The 13,543-nt window shown below is 58.8% G+C and overlaps 2 protein-coding genes across 6 annotated transcripts; one reads left to right on the top strand and one right to left on the bottom strand.

Annotated features, from left to right (window-relative positions):
* Nucleotides 1-184: 184 nt before the first annotated feature.
* On the top strand, nucleotides 185-7,007 carry ABCB6 (ATP binding cassette subfamily B member 6 (Langereis blood group)). 3 transcript variants are annotated; one of them, XM_050977039.1, is made up of 20 exons: nucleotides 185-316; nucleotides 956-1,487; nucleotides 2,030-2,167; nucleotides 2,447-2,636; nucleotides 2,923-3,015; nucleotides 3,270-3,462; nucleotides 3,551-3,672; nucleotides 3,757-3,866; nucleotides 3,936-4,001; nucleotides 4,142-4,267; nucleotides 4,356-4,432; nucleotides 4,537-4,600; nucleotides 4,696-4,781; nucleotides 4,871-4,928; nucleotides 5,096-5,200; nucleotides 5,603-5,777; nucleotides 6,059-6,171; nucleotides 6,263-6,357; nucleotides 6,536-6,604; nucleotides 6,694-7,007. In XM_050977039.1, exons 2-20 carry the CDS (start codon nucleotides 972-974, stop codon nucleotides 6,818-6,820), a joined length of 2,523 nt encoding a protein of 840 aa, XP_050832996.1. In that variant the 5' UTR covers nucleotides 185-316; nucleotides 956-971; the 3' UTR covers nucleotides 6,821-7,007. The 3 variants fall into 3 exon arrangements, with proteins under 3 accessions (XP_050832996.1, XP_050832997.1, XP_050832998.1); XM_050977040.1 differs by lacking the exon at nucleotides 185-316 and having other exon boundaries at nucleotides 3,551-3,654; XM_050977041.1 differs by lacking the exons at nucleotides 185-316; nucleotides 2,923-3,015.
* A 301-nt stretch (nucleotides 7,008-7,308) lies between these two features.
* On the bottom strand, nucleotides 7,309-13,408 carry ZFAND2B (zinc finger AN1-type containing 2B). Of its 3 annotated transcripts, none has more exons than XM_050977044.1 (9): nucleotides 13,017-13,408; nucleotides 12,184-12,278; nucleotides 11,628-11,759; nucleotides 10,865-11,016; nucleotides 10,317-10,424; nucleotides 10,078-10,147; nucleotides 9,462-9,538; nucleotides 8,776-8,857; nucleotides 7,309-8,508 (listed from the first exon to the last, which is right to left on the bottom strand). In XM_050977044.1, the coding sequence occupies exons 1-9, from the start codon at nucleotides 13,069-13,071 to the stop codon at nucleotides 8,470-8,472; spliced, it is 810 nt and encodes a 269-aa protein (XP_050833001.1). In that variant the 5' UTR covers nucleotides 13,072-13,408; the 3' UTR covers nucleotides 7,309-8,469. The 3 variants fall into 3 exon arrangements, with proteins under 3 accessions (XP_050833001.1, XP_030097621.2, XP_050833002.1); XM_030241761.2 differs by having other exon boundaries at nucleotides 8,776-8,854; XM_050977045.1 differs by lacking the exon at nucleotides 13,017-13,408 and adding an exon at nucleotides 12,399-12,932.
* Between the last annotated feature and the right edge of the window lie 135 nt (nucleotides 13,409-13,543).

Raw genomic sequence — 13,543 nt, 5'->3', positions numbered from 1 at the left:
GCGTCTCACGTCGGAGGCGGAGACCCTCCGTGGCTACCGGCCTGGGAGTGTGCTCCATGGCACCGACCCGTCCCCATCCCCGGCGCTGGGGGAGGTCGTCCGTGCCGTCTGGGGCAGGGCACGGGGGTCCGGGGAAGGGACACACGCAGGGGTTGCGGCACCGGTGCCGGGAAGGAGGCGGGCGGGCAGGAGCCGGCGGTGCCGGCACGGGGCGGGGAGCGGGGCGGGGCGGGGCGGAACGGCGCCGGGGCCCGGCTGGCAGCGGCGGGCGGCGGCGCGGGGCCCGCACCGGGCCAAGGTCGGCGGCCCAGGGCAGGTGAGCTGGCGCGGCGAGGCCGACACGGCGGCCGGTGAGACGCGGCGGCAGCGGGGCCGCGACCGCCTGTACCGGGCCTGAGCGGCGCCTGCACCGCCCGGGCATTCATCCGGCGCGGCCTCTGCCTCACCCTCCGCGAGTTTTTCCGTGATGCGTCCCTGTCTTTGCCCTTGCCTTTCCAACGCACGGCCCCGCGGTTCCCCGAGCATCCTCCGCATCCCCGCCCGCTCTCCCACCCGCGCCACTGCCGCTGCATCACCGCTGTTGCTCCCTCCCACCTGAGACCGTTCCCAGCTTCATTCTGCTTTCCTGTCCCTGCGGCTCCCGCTGTTCTCGTGTCCGAGGGCATTCTCAGGCGCCCGGGGGTCTCTGGAGGGCCCAGTCTAATGTTGTGCCCCCATCCAGGGCACACAGCAGCTGTGGTGCTCATGGCTATCTCCATGCAAAGCTGGCCCTGCTTGCATGCACCGCTTTGTGTGTGCTGCATGCAGCGTGTCATGTGTGTCCATGTCCAGCGGTACTTGCCCCGGCCCTATGAGGGCCCTTGCTGCTTGGCCATGCCATCCCACTGAGTCCCTCTGTGCAGGTGGTATCACAGCCCATCCTGAAACCTTGCCTTGGGTTCTCTTCTCTCCACAGCTGGTGACCTGCGAGGATGGCCGTGCTGGGGGGTTACTGTGAGGGCAACAACTCCATCACCCAGGCCTGGGTCCAGCAAGGCTTCCAGCCCTGCTTCTTCTTCACATTGGTGCCATCTGTGCTGCTGAGTGTCTGCCTGTTGCTGGGTGCCCTGCAGTATGCCTGCTACGCCCGCTTCAGCCGTGCCATGGAGCCCAAGTACATTCCCCGCTCTCGCCTCTACCGTGGCCAGGTCCTGCTGTCCCTGTTCCTGGCCCTGCAGCCCTTTGGTGGGCTGCTGTGGCAAGGAGTGGGGCTGAGACAGCTCTATGGGTATATGTTGCTGTATGCCTGCCTCTGGGCCCTCAGCTGGGGCTGTGCCATTGCCCTCCTGCAGCTGGAGCATACCCGGGTGCTGGCCCATGACCGAACACGGGGACATGGCACTGTCCTCCTCCTCTTTTGGGCACTGGCTTTTGCTGCTGAGAACCTGACCCTGGTGTGCTGGAGGAGCCCTCTGTGGTGGTGGGCACTGGAGAACACCAACCACAAGGTGGGCTGGGGATGTGTGGCCAGGGAAAGGGGGCAAGGTACTTTTGGGGATGGGAGGGGCTGCAGCATTATGGTGTGGGGCTGGAGTATGCATGTCATGACCTGCTATGCCCAGTGTGTTTACAGTTCTGGGTTGCACCCACATCTGCCAGATATTTCAGTCTAAAGCTCAGTTATCACACATCTCTCCATGCCCCACCCAGCTCCTGTCCAGCTTCTTGCCAGCCCAGACTCAGGTGCAGAACTAGGTGTGTTTCCCTGCTTCCCACAGTCCTTTGCCCCCATGTACCCCTTTAGGGCAGGTGCACTTTGAGCCAGAGGGCATGGAGCCAGATGATGCCAGGAGGAAGGAAAAAGTCTGGGTGCTGCATGAAGTGCTGTGCTTAACCAGGGTCTCCCACTGAGCTGCATGGGGCACTGCACACTGGCACACTGCACCCCATCCCCATGCTCTGCTCATTGTCTCTCTCAGATCATACCCATCCCGTGCTCAGGGTTGTGCTGAGGGCCAGCTGAGATGCTGAACTCTCATTCTCCATTCAGGTGCAGTTTGGCTTCTGGCTGCTGCGTTACATCTGCACATTCATGCTCTTCATCCTGGGCATGAAGGCCCCAGGGCTACCCCACAAGCCCTACATGCTGCTAATCAATGAGGAGGAGCGGGATGTGGAAAACTGCCAGGTGAGTCCTGGGACTGAAGCAATTTTAGGATATGGCCAGAAAGGAGCTGGGGATAAAATGGAAATACAGCTGCCCTGAGATTAGCATCTTCATGAGATGTGGGAGGACAAGGTTTAGGGCTGCCCAAGCTCCCTGCTTGCTGTCACTAGGATGCTGCCCTGTTTGAAGGATGGAGTGGGCACTCTGGAGTGGGACTGGTTTTCTTGGGATGTTGCCCAGGACCATTGCCAGCTGGATTGGAGTGCCAGGGCAATGACTCCTTGGTCTGCTCTCCCCCAGCCACTCCTGACTGATGCCAGCAGGACCACCTCCACCTGGAAGGATTTCCGGAGGAAGCTGCGGCTGCTGGTGCCGTACATGTGGCCGAGGGGCAACCACTTGCTGCAGGGGCTGGTGCTGTTCTGCATGGCACTCATGGGGCTGGAGCGGGCCATCAATGTCTTCGTCCCCATCTACTACAAGAAAATTGGTGAGGCACCTGGAGCTTGATGTGTGAGGCTTACCACAGCCTCACCAAGTACAGGGGGGTGTTGAGACCCAGGACACCGGGTCCGGGTGATCCACCATTATGTGGATCACCCGGACCCCCTGGACTCTGCTCCTGCCAAAGCCCTGAGCCCTGGAGGGCTGCAGGGCTTTGGCAGGAGCAGAGTCCAGGGGGTCCGGGACCAGCACTGGCTGCTGGGTCTGGTTCCCACTGGCACTCTGGGATACTCCCTGTCCCTCCGTCCTGACCCTCGGCACACTTCCCACAGTGAATGAGCTGACAGTGGGTACTCCCTGGCACACCCTGGCCTGGACTGTCTGCAGCTATGTGGGACTGAAGTTCCTGCAAGGTGGAGGTGCTGGTGAGGACTATTGGGAAGGATGGGGCACTGACGAGAGATGATATTGGGCACATCATACCAGTTCTGGGGTGGCCAGGGAAGCCCATATGCCCCATCACTGCTGCTCTCTTGGAATCAACAACCTGGGCTGGTCCCAGGTTAGGGACAGTGAATGGGCTTCATCCCAAATCCCCCTTTCCCAGCTGGACTTTGGGAAGTCTTCTGCATGCCCCAGTGGGGCTTATCTTGGTTGAGCTTTCAATGTTGCCCTGCAGGCTCCACTGGCTTTGTGAGCAACCTGCGGACCTTCCTGTGGGTGTGGGTGCAGCAGTTCACCAACAGGCAGGTGCAGGTGCAGCTCTTTGCCCACCTGCATGGGCTGTCCCTGCGTTGGCACCTGGGGCGTCGCACTGGTGAGGTCCTGCGTAGCGTGGACCGGGGCACCAGCAGCATCAACAACCTGCTCAGGTGAGAGTGTGCCCATGGTGGGTGGGGGGGTTGGCTGGGCAGCCTCACCGACCTGGGCTGATGCCCCATTTCCCCTCCCACCCCCCAGCTACATCATCTTCAGCATTGTCCCCACCATTGCGGATATTGTCATCAGCATAGTTTACTTCACCTCGGTCTTCAGCGCTTGGTTTGGCCTCATCATCTTCGTGTGTATGAGCCTGTACCTGAGTGAGTGGGGGGGGGCTCAGAGTCCAGGGCTGCCTGGCTGTGGGGTGGCAGGAGCCTTGCAATGCAGCTTCCTCCTGTCCACAGCTCTGACCATCTTCATCACTGAGTGGAGAACCAAGTACCGTCGGGACATGAACACGCGGGACAACGAGGCCAAGTCCCGGGCTGTGGACTCACTCCTCAATTTCGAGACGGTACTGTAGGAGTTGTGGGGGAGGTCACTGAGGACTGCTTGGGTGCTGATACCAGCTCTGCTCCTGTAGGTGAAGTACTACAATGCAGAGAGCTATGAGGTGAACCGCTTTAACAATGCCATTGTCAAGTACCAGGTATGGGGTGCTCAGTACCTTTAGGGGCACCAAGGGGGAAGAAGACAAACCTCACAGGCACCTATGGGGATCCACCATTATATGGATCACCATGGGTCTGGTTTAGAGGCAGCAGCATCCTACAGGACTTTCTCTTCCAGGTCTCAGAGTGGAAGGTCAGTGCCTCGCTGGGCCTCCTCAACCAGACCCAGAACCTGGTCATTGGCCTAGGGCTGCTGGCAGGTTCCCTGCTCTGTGCCTACTTTGTCACCGAAAACAAACTGCAGGTAAAGCTAGTGCCAGCTTGTGCAGACCCCTGCTGAGGTGGGGCCCTGGGGCTGGTGGTTACAGACCCTTATACCCTGTCCCTTCCAGGTGGGGGATTTTGTCCTCTTTGGCACCTACATAATCCAGCTCTACACACCGCTCAACTGGTTCGGGACTTACTATAGGTAATGCTGGGAGGTGTGGAAGTGCCTGGTCTCCCCCTCTCCATGGGTGACTGGGTCGATATATGCTCCCCCAAACCCTTTTCTCTGGTCTTTGCCCTCTTCAGGATGATCCAGAATTCCTTTGTGGACATGGAAAATATGTTTGAGCTCTTCCACGAGGAGCAGGAGGTGGGTGGCACCTTTCCTGGACCTTGCTCCCTTGCTGGGCCTGTGGTCCTGCCCTGGGATTGGCTGGCTCTGAGCCTGAGCCTCTGCTTCAACAGGTGAAGGATGTGGTGAATGCCAGTGACCTGCGCTTGGAGGCTGGGCGGATTGAGTTTGAGAATGTGCACTTCAGCTACATAGATGGGTATGGGGTACTGGGCACAGGGGAGGACCTGCTACAGGGATGTGGGGCCATGGAGTGGTCCTGAGCCCCTCTCCCTGTCCCTCTTCCAGGAAGGAAATCCTGCAGGATGTCTCTTTCTCTGTGATGCCTGGGCAGACCCTGGCTCTGGTGAGAGTGGGACTGTGAGTTCACTGTGGAGGGAAGGATGGGGATAGAGAAGGTGGAAAATATGAAGGTGGGAAGGATAGCCCCCAGTGGGACCAGCCCTTTCCTGTCCAGCCCCTGGCCTCCGGCAGCTGGGAATTGGCCATCTTTAAGTCCCTTTTCCTTTGTAGGTGGGACCTTCAGGCTCTGGAAAGAGCACCATCATCCGTCTGCTCTTCCGCTTCTATGATGTACGGGGTGGCTGCATCCGCATTGATGGGCAGGACATCTCCCAGGTGAGGGGGAAGGGCCTCCGAGGACCAGGGAGGACACACCAGATCATCTGGGCCTCACAGCACTGCTCAGTGCAGGCACCAGCACCTCCCCAGGGCAGGGGTGAGCATGCAGCCCCAACAGCCTCTTTGCAGGCTGACGGCTGTGCCAGAAGTGGCAGAATGGCGTGACTGCAGGACCCCAGGCTGAAATGCTGGGTACTGACCACGCCTCCCTGGAAAGGTCCAGGGCACTGTCAGGGCCCCCCACTGCAGAGTGGAGATGCAGCTGAGCCTGTGGTGCAGGGCGACCCTACAGCACATAGCTTTCAAGGAATGGGGCTCATGGCTGAGGGTAGCATTGGGTTTTGGAGGGACCTTTGCATTTGGTGTGGGTCTGCCTGAGCCCTCTCCCTTGCCTCCCAGGTGAAGCAGGCTTCGCTGCGTGCTCACATTGGGGTGGTGCCCCAGGACACGGTGCTCTTCAATGACACCATTGCCAACAATATCCGCTATGGACGGACCCTGGCCACTGACCAGGAGGTACAGGAGGCAGCCCGGGCTGCTGACATCCACGACCGTATCCTTTCTTTTCCTGATGGTGAGACCCCTGCAATTCCTGCCATCCCATGGTCCCCTAAGACCTTCTAGCTGCCCTCACAGGTATCCTTGGGAGACATCTCCCACAGGGACACCTACATGATTTTGTCTTGCTTTGCCTTTCCCTGCCTTCTTTCCAGGGCTAGATCAGCCCCTGGGCAGGGATAAGCTGAGGCTCCACCACATGGCTGTGTAGTCACAGCAGGACCTCCCAGGGCAGCAGGTCCCCATCTCCATTTCAGAGAGCACCAGCACTTCATGTTTCTGCTCTTGTGGCTGCAGGATACAACACCCAGGTGGGAGAGCGGGGGCTGAAGCTGAGTGGGGGTGAGAAGCAGCGCGTTGCCATCGCACGCACCATCTTAAAGGGTCCCCACATCATCCTGCTGGATGAGGTAACAATAGTGGCCCCAGCCCAGCCTTACTGAGCTCTGCAGCAGCCCCCACAACCTCTGCCCCTTCCTCATGTTGTGTCTCACCTTGCAGGCGACATCTGCACTTGACACAGAGACTGAGAGGAACATCCAGGCTTCTCTGGCCAAGGTTTGCGCCCACCGCACCACCATCGTTGTTGCACACAGGTAGGGACAAAGGGAAGGGGCTGATCTGAGAGGTGCTGGCCAGACCCTGCAAGAGGGGCACACAGACCTGGCCCCTGCTCAGGAGGTGAGAACCCCTGGGGTTGCATCTCCTGGCACCGTGCAAACCCTCAGGAACCCTCTGCCACCCAAGTCAGGGTAACACCTGCTTTTCCTGCAGGCTCTCCACTGTGGTAGGTGCAGACCAGATCCTGGTGCTTAAGGATGGACATATTGTGGAGCGAGGGAGGTGAGCACAACGGGAGGCCTGGAGGAGGGAATCCCCTCCCTGGCTCTGGGGCCAGCTCAGGACCCTGCATCCCTCTCCTCTCCTCACAGACATGAGGAGCTGCTGCAGAAGGGTGGTGTGTACGCTGGCATGTGGCTGCAGCAGCAGACTAGGGATGACAGTGAGAGCAAGGAGCACAGCACTGAGAAGCCCCAGAGCAGCAAGAAAGCGTCATGAACATGACCAGGAGTTCTGCTGTGACGCTGACTTGGGTCCAGGCCCCACACTGCCTGGGAGTCTTTTGCTGGGGGCAGGCAAGAGCCCTGCCTGCCCTAGAGCTGCAGGGGCTTGATTGGACACTCCACTACATTTGTACGTGTTTATTTTGCTGTTGTGTAGTTTCTTAAACCAGGTCCTTCCCAGGTCCATGCCTGTGTGCTCTGGGCAGGGTACGTGGCTCTTGGTGGGGGCAGGCAGGGTTAGTGTCTGTGCCCTGGGGTCAACCGGCAGCTCTGCCACGAGGTTGAGCTCCTTGGGCTTAGGTGAGCAAGGGGTTGAGCAGGCTGTGAGCAACTGCCTCATCCCCACATGAAGGGCTGAGCTTGGCAGGGGGCTGCACCCCAACAGCAATGGAAGAGCAGGGCAGCTGGTGTCCCTTCACCCCTATGTGCCCCCCACTTCAACCACCATCCACAGAAATGTGCAACTCTGGGATGGACACCAAGTGATTGCTCCCTCAGGTACCTCTGTACCTTGTGCTATGCTTTTATTTTCTCCCAAGCAGCACTTTGACAAGTCTCAGCATTCCCTGGACCCAGCCTGAACCACCCCCCCCACTCCAGCTGCTCAGAGCAGGACAACCCAGTCCTGTGCAGAACCAGGCACAGCCCTGCAGGCAGGAGGGGCTGCAGCAGCAGGTGGGAAAGCAGCACAGCTGTACATGGCTGCAGACCCCCTGCAAGAGGCCAGCAGGACAAATCCCCTCCACCCATCCAGGCTCTAGGCTCAGGGCTTTGTTTGTAAGGAGGGGTTCTGTGATATTGCTATCCAGGAGGGGATCACCAGCGACACAACTGGAAGAACAGAGGCATTCCTACCCCAGCAGCATTTAAACAGGGTCTGTTTAAGTTTAGGGCAGCAGGAAGGCAGCTGCAACCATCCCATGTGAACGACGCTGCCATTCAAGTCACTGCCAAGGTTACTTATATTAAACCAGAAAGGAAATGCAGCTCCATTCAGTCTCAGACAGGTCTTGTGCCCCAGCCAAGCAGGGTAAGGCCCAACGTGCTCTTGTACATGCAAACAGCAGGGAGGCACCAAGGGTGTGGGGAGTGGGGAAGGGGCTGCTTTCACACTGCCAGGAGGCTGCACATTCAGCCCTGCCATGCCCAGGCAAGAGACCATCCCAGCCACATTTGCTCTTTGCTGAGGGCACAGCCCTCCCCAGAGCATGAAATCCAGCCCCCCACTACAGAAGGCAGGTACATCCCAGCTGTATGTCTGAGCATGCAGAGATGTCCCCACACAGCTCTGCCCTCGCCCCACAGTCCCAGCAGTATTGGGACATGGCTGTGGCAACTGCGGGTAAGTGCAGACCCTGGGCTGCTGCTTGCTTTGGTCAGTGTGTACCCAGCCCTATCCTGTACACTCTTCACCTCCCCAGGAGCATCAGCAGTTTGCTGCACTAATTTTATATAGGTACTAGGGCTGAAGTGCCAGTGTATATTTGGTTGCTTACAGCTCCCAGGGTGATGAGCTGTCCTTGGCAAGGGGCTCTTGGTACCAGTGTCCAGGCCAGAACTCCCCAGCATCCATGTGGGAGGCCAGAGCCGTTCCTTGGGTCACAAGCAGGATCCTATGTCCACTGGCACAGCCCGCCTCCCGGCCTACGACATGCTGCAGTTGGATGGCTTTGAACCATGCGCCTGAAACGGAAAGCAGCACACAGTGAGCAAGGGCAAGCAGGCTTCTTCCTCTCTCCTACCAAGAGGGCACATCTAGTGTTCAGATTCCTAGACATGAGTGCTCAGCAGTGATGCTGCCACTGCCCCAGGCTGGGCTGCCCTTCTGGTGAGGAAACCCAGGCTAGACAGAGCCCAGAGTAAGCAGAACCCAGGGAGGCCCCCTCCCTCAAACAGCTAGGCTAGGATCAACCCCACAGCAGTGCAGAGCCCATAGCCAGCCTCACTTACCTGCCGCTGCGACTGCTGGTACTCAGCTTCACTCGCTGACAGTGCCTGGGCCAGTGCCAGATCCTCCTCTTCCTGTGTGCTGCTGGGACAGTGGTGCATTGTGTGCCTCAGCCTCCTGCAGACTCAGGGGCTGAGTGCTCAGAGCCCTTCTGGGTTTCAGCATCTCACTGCAACCCCCCAGCATACCTTATGGCAAGGAGCAACTGAGGATAACTTTGAACAGGCATGGGGCTGGGGAGGGAGGAGAGGATCCAGCTGGGGCTGGCAGTCGGGAATTTGGGCCAAGGAGAGCCACGTTAAGTCCAATCAGTAAGATGGTGCTTTTAGCAGCACCGGGCACTGTGCCTGGGGACACAAGCTCCTGGGTGTCCTCCATGAACAGCCCTACTCCACCTATCCATGCTCCAGCCAAACCCATTAGCTGACAAGTGGTCTGACAATGGTTTGCCCAACTCTGTGTGTCAGTCACTGTCCCCTACCAGCACCCCTAGGGCTGAGGGCTTGCTTGCTGAATAGTTCCCTGTTGGCTCTGGACTCTTCCTTTTTTCCCCTGTCAGCCAGAGAGGCATCATACGGAAACACGTGCTGAGAGGAATGTTATCCCAGAGGCACATGATGCTTCCCCAGGCACCTTTCACACACAGGGGAGAGCACAACACACCGCACCATGTGCTTCAGGGCTGTACCTGGGTTGCTGTGCTGAGCTGCATGCCGACTCTGCCAGGGACATCTCCAGAGCTCGCTGCAGTGCCTCTTCCTCACTCTGAAACAAAACACCTTGCCACCAGCTTGGCCAGGGTGGGGGGGCAGGAGGCAGCCCTGAAGCACATGTAGTAGGAACAGTCTTTCCTCGCCAAGGGTGGGCAAATCTTCTCTTTCCAAGAGACCAGACAAAAAAGGTGAAAAACTGGGGCTATGGACAGACCAATAGTGCTCTCCCACTGCCCAAGGGGACACATCCCTAATGCAGGAGTATGCCATGAGTACTAGTGGAAAGCAACTTCCAGTCTCCTCTAGGCTTTGCTTCTACTGCAGAAAGACAACACCCAAGGGAAATGGCTGGTGCACTTTGTCCCTTTGGGGAAAGCTAAGCACCAAGTGCAGCTGAGAGTTGTCATTCGCAGGCACCAGAGCAAGCTCTGATTTCCCACAGAGCATTCAGGAGCACTGTCTGACAGGGAACACACAGCTGAGAGCACAGTCACCTACAAAGTGTGGGCTAGAAAGTATTTGTTGCAGTCACATCCTGCAGTTCTTAGAGGGCACAGAAACTATCTCAAATGGCCAGGTCAAGCCACTCACCAGCCCATTCTGCAGCATGACAGCTGGAGGGGAGGTGCCGTGAGTCTGTGACGCAGCTGCTCTGCCTCCCCTGCAAGCAGAAGAAAAGCGGTGTTATCGTCAAGGCAGGGAGCCCTAGTATGACTATCAGTCCTGCTGAGGCACAACAAGAAGGGAGCTGTTGCTCTGGTATTCCACAGAGAGCCAAGATAAGCCTGGTCATGCCCACCTCAGAATTACGAGTCAGGCCATCACCTTACCTGGCACAGGCCAGAGAAGAAGAGCTGTCTGCTGGCCTGGCAGCTCTGCTGCTTGATGCAGTGACTATTTTGGAGGAGGATGCCTGGGCTCTGGTAACTGCAGCATGCCTAGGACAGACAGGACACCTGTGAGAAACTGTTTACCATCATGAGCAATTCCTAGGCATTGAACACCTTGGGATATCAAGCTGGATAAGCGAGACACCTCCCTGGCTCCTCTTCCTCCCATGTTGTGGCTGTTATTCCCAAGAGTTTGAAGTACTGTTTCTCTCCCTAAAACCGTGTACCAGGACAGGCAGAAATCACTGGCTACAGAATAAGGGGCTGGGGAAAAAAGCAAGAACAAAGCAGTCAGCAGGCAGTACTGACAGCTTTTGCTGTAGGACAGACTGTGTATACTGGTGTGCTTGGTGCTGCAGGAGGACACCCTGGCACACAGGGCAGGAACTGTCAGAATGCAGCTGTCCCAGAAAATGGACTTCTTCCCTGTCACCAATCTGGCAAACACAGCCCCACCCCTTCCAGCCTTTCTGTTCTCAGGCCCTCACCCTGCTTTGGAAAGTGGATGTCCTGCCCCACTGCAGTCATGGTCCAGGGGGTGCCGGTGCTTGAGGCAGTAGTTCTTGTGGCACTGGTCACAGATCACCTTCATCATCTCCTTCTGTTTGCAGCCAGGCTTCAAACACTTGTTGGTGAAGATCTGAAAGATGACACGGCAGTGCTGAAAAGGAGCACATGCTATGGGGCTGTCCCTTCTCTCCATGCCAGGCCTTGGGTACTGACCAGCCTTCCCCACTAGTGTTTTCTTCTTCAGAGCAAGGCTCTGAAATTTGTCTCATTAGTAATTCATTGGTGCCTCAATCTCCATAGACAGGAGTCTCCACAACTACAGAATGCGTAACAGGAGAAAGAGTGCCTTGCCCAGGGACTCCTGCCTTCCATACCAGAGCAGTGATAGCCCAGGGCATTCCAGCTGCTGCCAGGCTGAATTCCTGCAGGGCCAGCTCCCTGCAGCAATTTCATCTCCTGGCAAGATGGGGCAGCTAATTGCCAATTGCATTTTCCTAGCAGCAGCATGCAGTTTACTATCCTTATGTCCTGGGTGGCTGCCCAGCCCCACTCCATCACCACCTTGCTCCCCCAACAGCCTCTGCAAGGCCCTGTGGATGTCTCCAGCTCACCAACTCTCCCTGGATCAGCCTGTGCCAGATATAGCAGCAGGCAGGGCTGAATCTGTGTTGTTTTCATCCCGTTGCCAGGCTGTGCCAGAGACCTGGCAGAGCTCACCTGGCAGAGCCCCACAGTACCTACCTTGCGCTTGCGTTGTGCAGGGTCAGACTTGCAGTCACGGTCAATGTGCTCACCCACCACAACATCAGGCATCTCCCCCCGCCTCACAGGGACTGGGGTGTTGCAGAGGGGACACACTGGGACCTGCACATCCTGCAGAGACAACAGCAGGGAGCTGGGAGCAGGTACCTGGGCAACCTTGAGCTCTGCACAGTCATCTCTCTCCCTTTCAGGACCTGCCTACCATGGCTTCCACAGCTTCAGCTGCAGTTTGAGGTCCTCATGACCCTCCAACCAGCTTGCACAGCAGGTGCAGAGGCACAGACATATGGTCTGGGAAGGGAAGATGGTGCAGCTGGGAGATGCCCAACCACTTCACTCAGTGGGAGAGGGAGGGTTGGATGTTTGTGGCACTGAGATTCAGATCCTGGCTTTCAGGTACATCTTCAGATTCAGTACACATCCAAAGAGTAACTACTCAAGTGACCAAAGTCACCACAGATTATTATGATTGGTGGCTAGAAAAGCTCAGCAGCTCCATTCAGGAGGGTGGATGAGATCTGCTCTCTGTACTTACCTTCTTGTAGGCAGAGGTGCAATCGTGCTGGGCATAAGCGATGTGGTCAGTGCAGAAGATCTGCTCGCAGGCATCGCACTTCAGGGGAAGGAAGTCTAGGAGCAGGATATGGCATGGGCAGAGAGCATGGAGATCAGCATTGCCCACCCTAGCCCGGGGGCCTCCCCGACTTCCCAAAGACAAAACAGTGACCCGCGGCAAAGCCAGAGCCGCACCTCTCATCCCCCAGCACGAAAACAAAGGGGCTGCAGGTCCATAGCCACGTCTTCAGAAATACTCAGAGCTCCTCCTCAAAACGTACGGGCCCCGAGATTAGGAGTAGCATCCTGAATCACACCAAGCTCTCCGCGGGCTGCCGGCCTCAAACCGGTGGGAAGTGATACTGACATCCCGGGCTTCACCCACCGGGATAACCGGGGTATGGACGGGTCCCAGCGGACCCGCGGCCTCCCCAGCCTGCAGCACCCAGGCCCGGCAGGGGAGTGCCCGTCCGGACCCTGCCCCGCTATCCCCGGGCAAGAGCCGCTGCCCACCCGGGTAGAGCCGCGTACCCGGACAGAGCCACCGGCGGAAGCCCAGTCTACCGGCACGAACAGCCAGCCCCGCCCTAGCGGGGTGCCCGCGGGCGGCAGGAAGGATCAGGGACCCCTCCGCCATGGGCAGCACGGGCGACACGTCCCGCCCTTCAAGCCCCGCCACCGAGCGGGCGCCCGGCGCCGCCCCGCCGCCTCCCCGCAGGCCGGGCTGCCCGCTCCGTGCCGCCCAGGCCCAAGACAGCGGCCGTGTGGCCGGCGTGGAGCTGCGCCCACCCCCCGGGTTCCCCCTGCGCTCACCCAGGCGCTGGCAGGCGGGCCAGGAGCAGTGCGCGCCCAGGTCCGGGAACTCCATGGTGGCACTGCCGCCACCGGTACCGGCGGCCCCGCCGCGCCCGCTTCCGGCGGGGCGTCACGGGGCGGGACCGGTACAGCCCCGCCCCGGCGGGCCTCGCCCCGCCCCGCGGCGCCGAGCGGCGTCCTCACCCTTCCATAAGCCCTTCCTCCGGGAGCGCCGCTGGGACCCGTGGGAACACCAGCTCCAGAGATCTGCCCGGCGCCGGGGGAAGGCTCAGGGCAAGGTGGAGTCCACGAGGGCCATCGCCAGAACCATCCTGCCTTGCCAGGCCAGCAAGAACTGTCTGCCGCCATGGGACAGCTTGAAGTTATCCCTCCATCCTTCCTCCCCACCCCAAGGGAAACAAGCCACGGATCCTGCCGTGCAACAAAGCTCCTGGCTCTACTCCGGTCTAGGAGACTCCAGGTGTCATGCTACGATGTCCAACAGATGGGGTGCTAGAAGGGTCAGTGGTGCCGAAGGCAAGAGA

This window comes from Serinus canaria, chromosome 7 (assembly GCF_022539315.1).
Source record: "Serinus canaria isolate serCan28SL12 chromosome 7, serCan2020, whole genome shotgun sequence".
In the NCBI taxonomy this organism is placed as follows: Eukaryota; Metazoa; Chordata; class Aves; order Passeriformes; family Fringillidae; genus Serinus; species Serinus canaria.
This window is presented reverse-complemented; position numbering and strand designations above follow the sequence as displayed.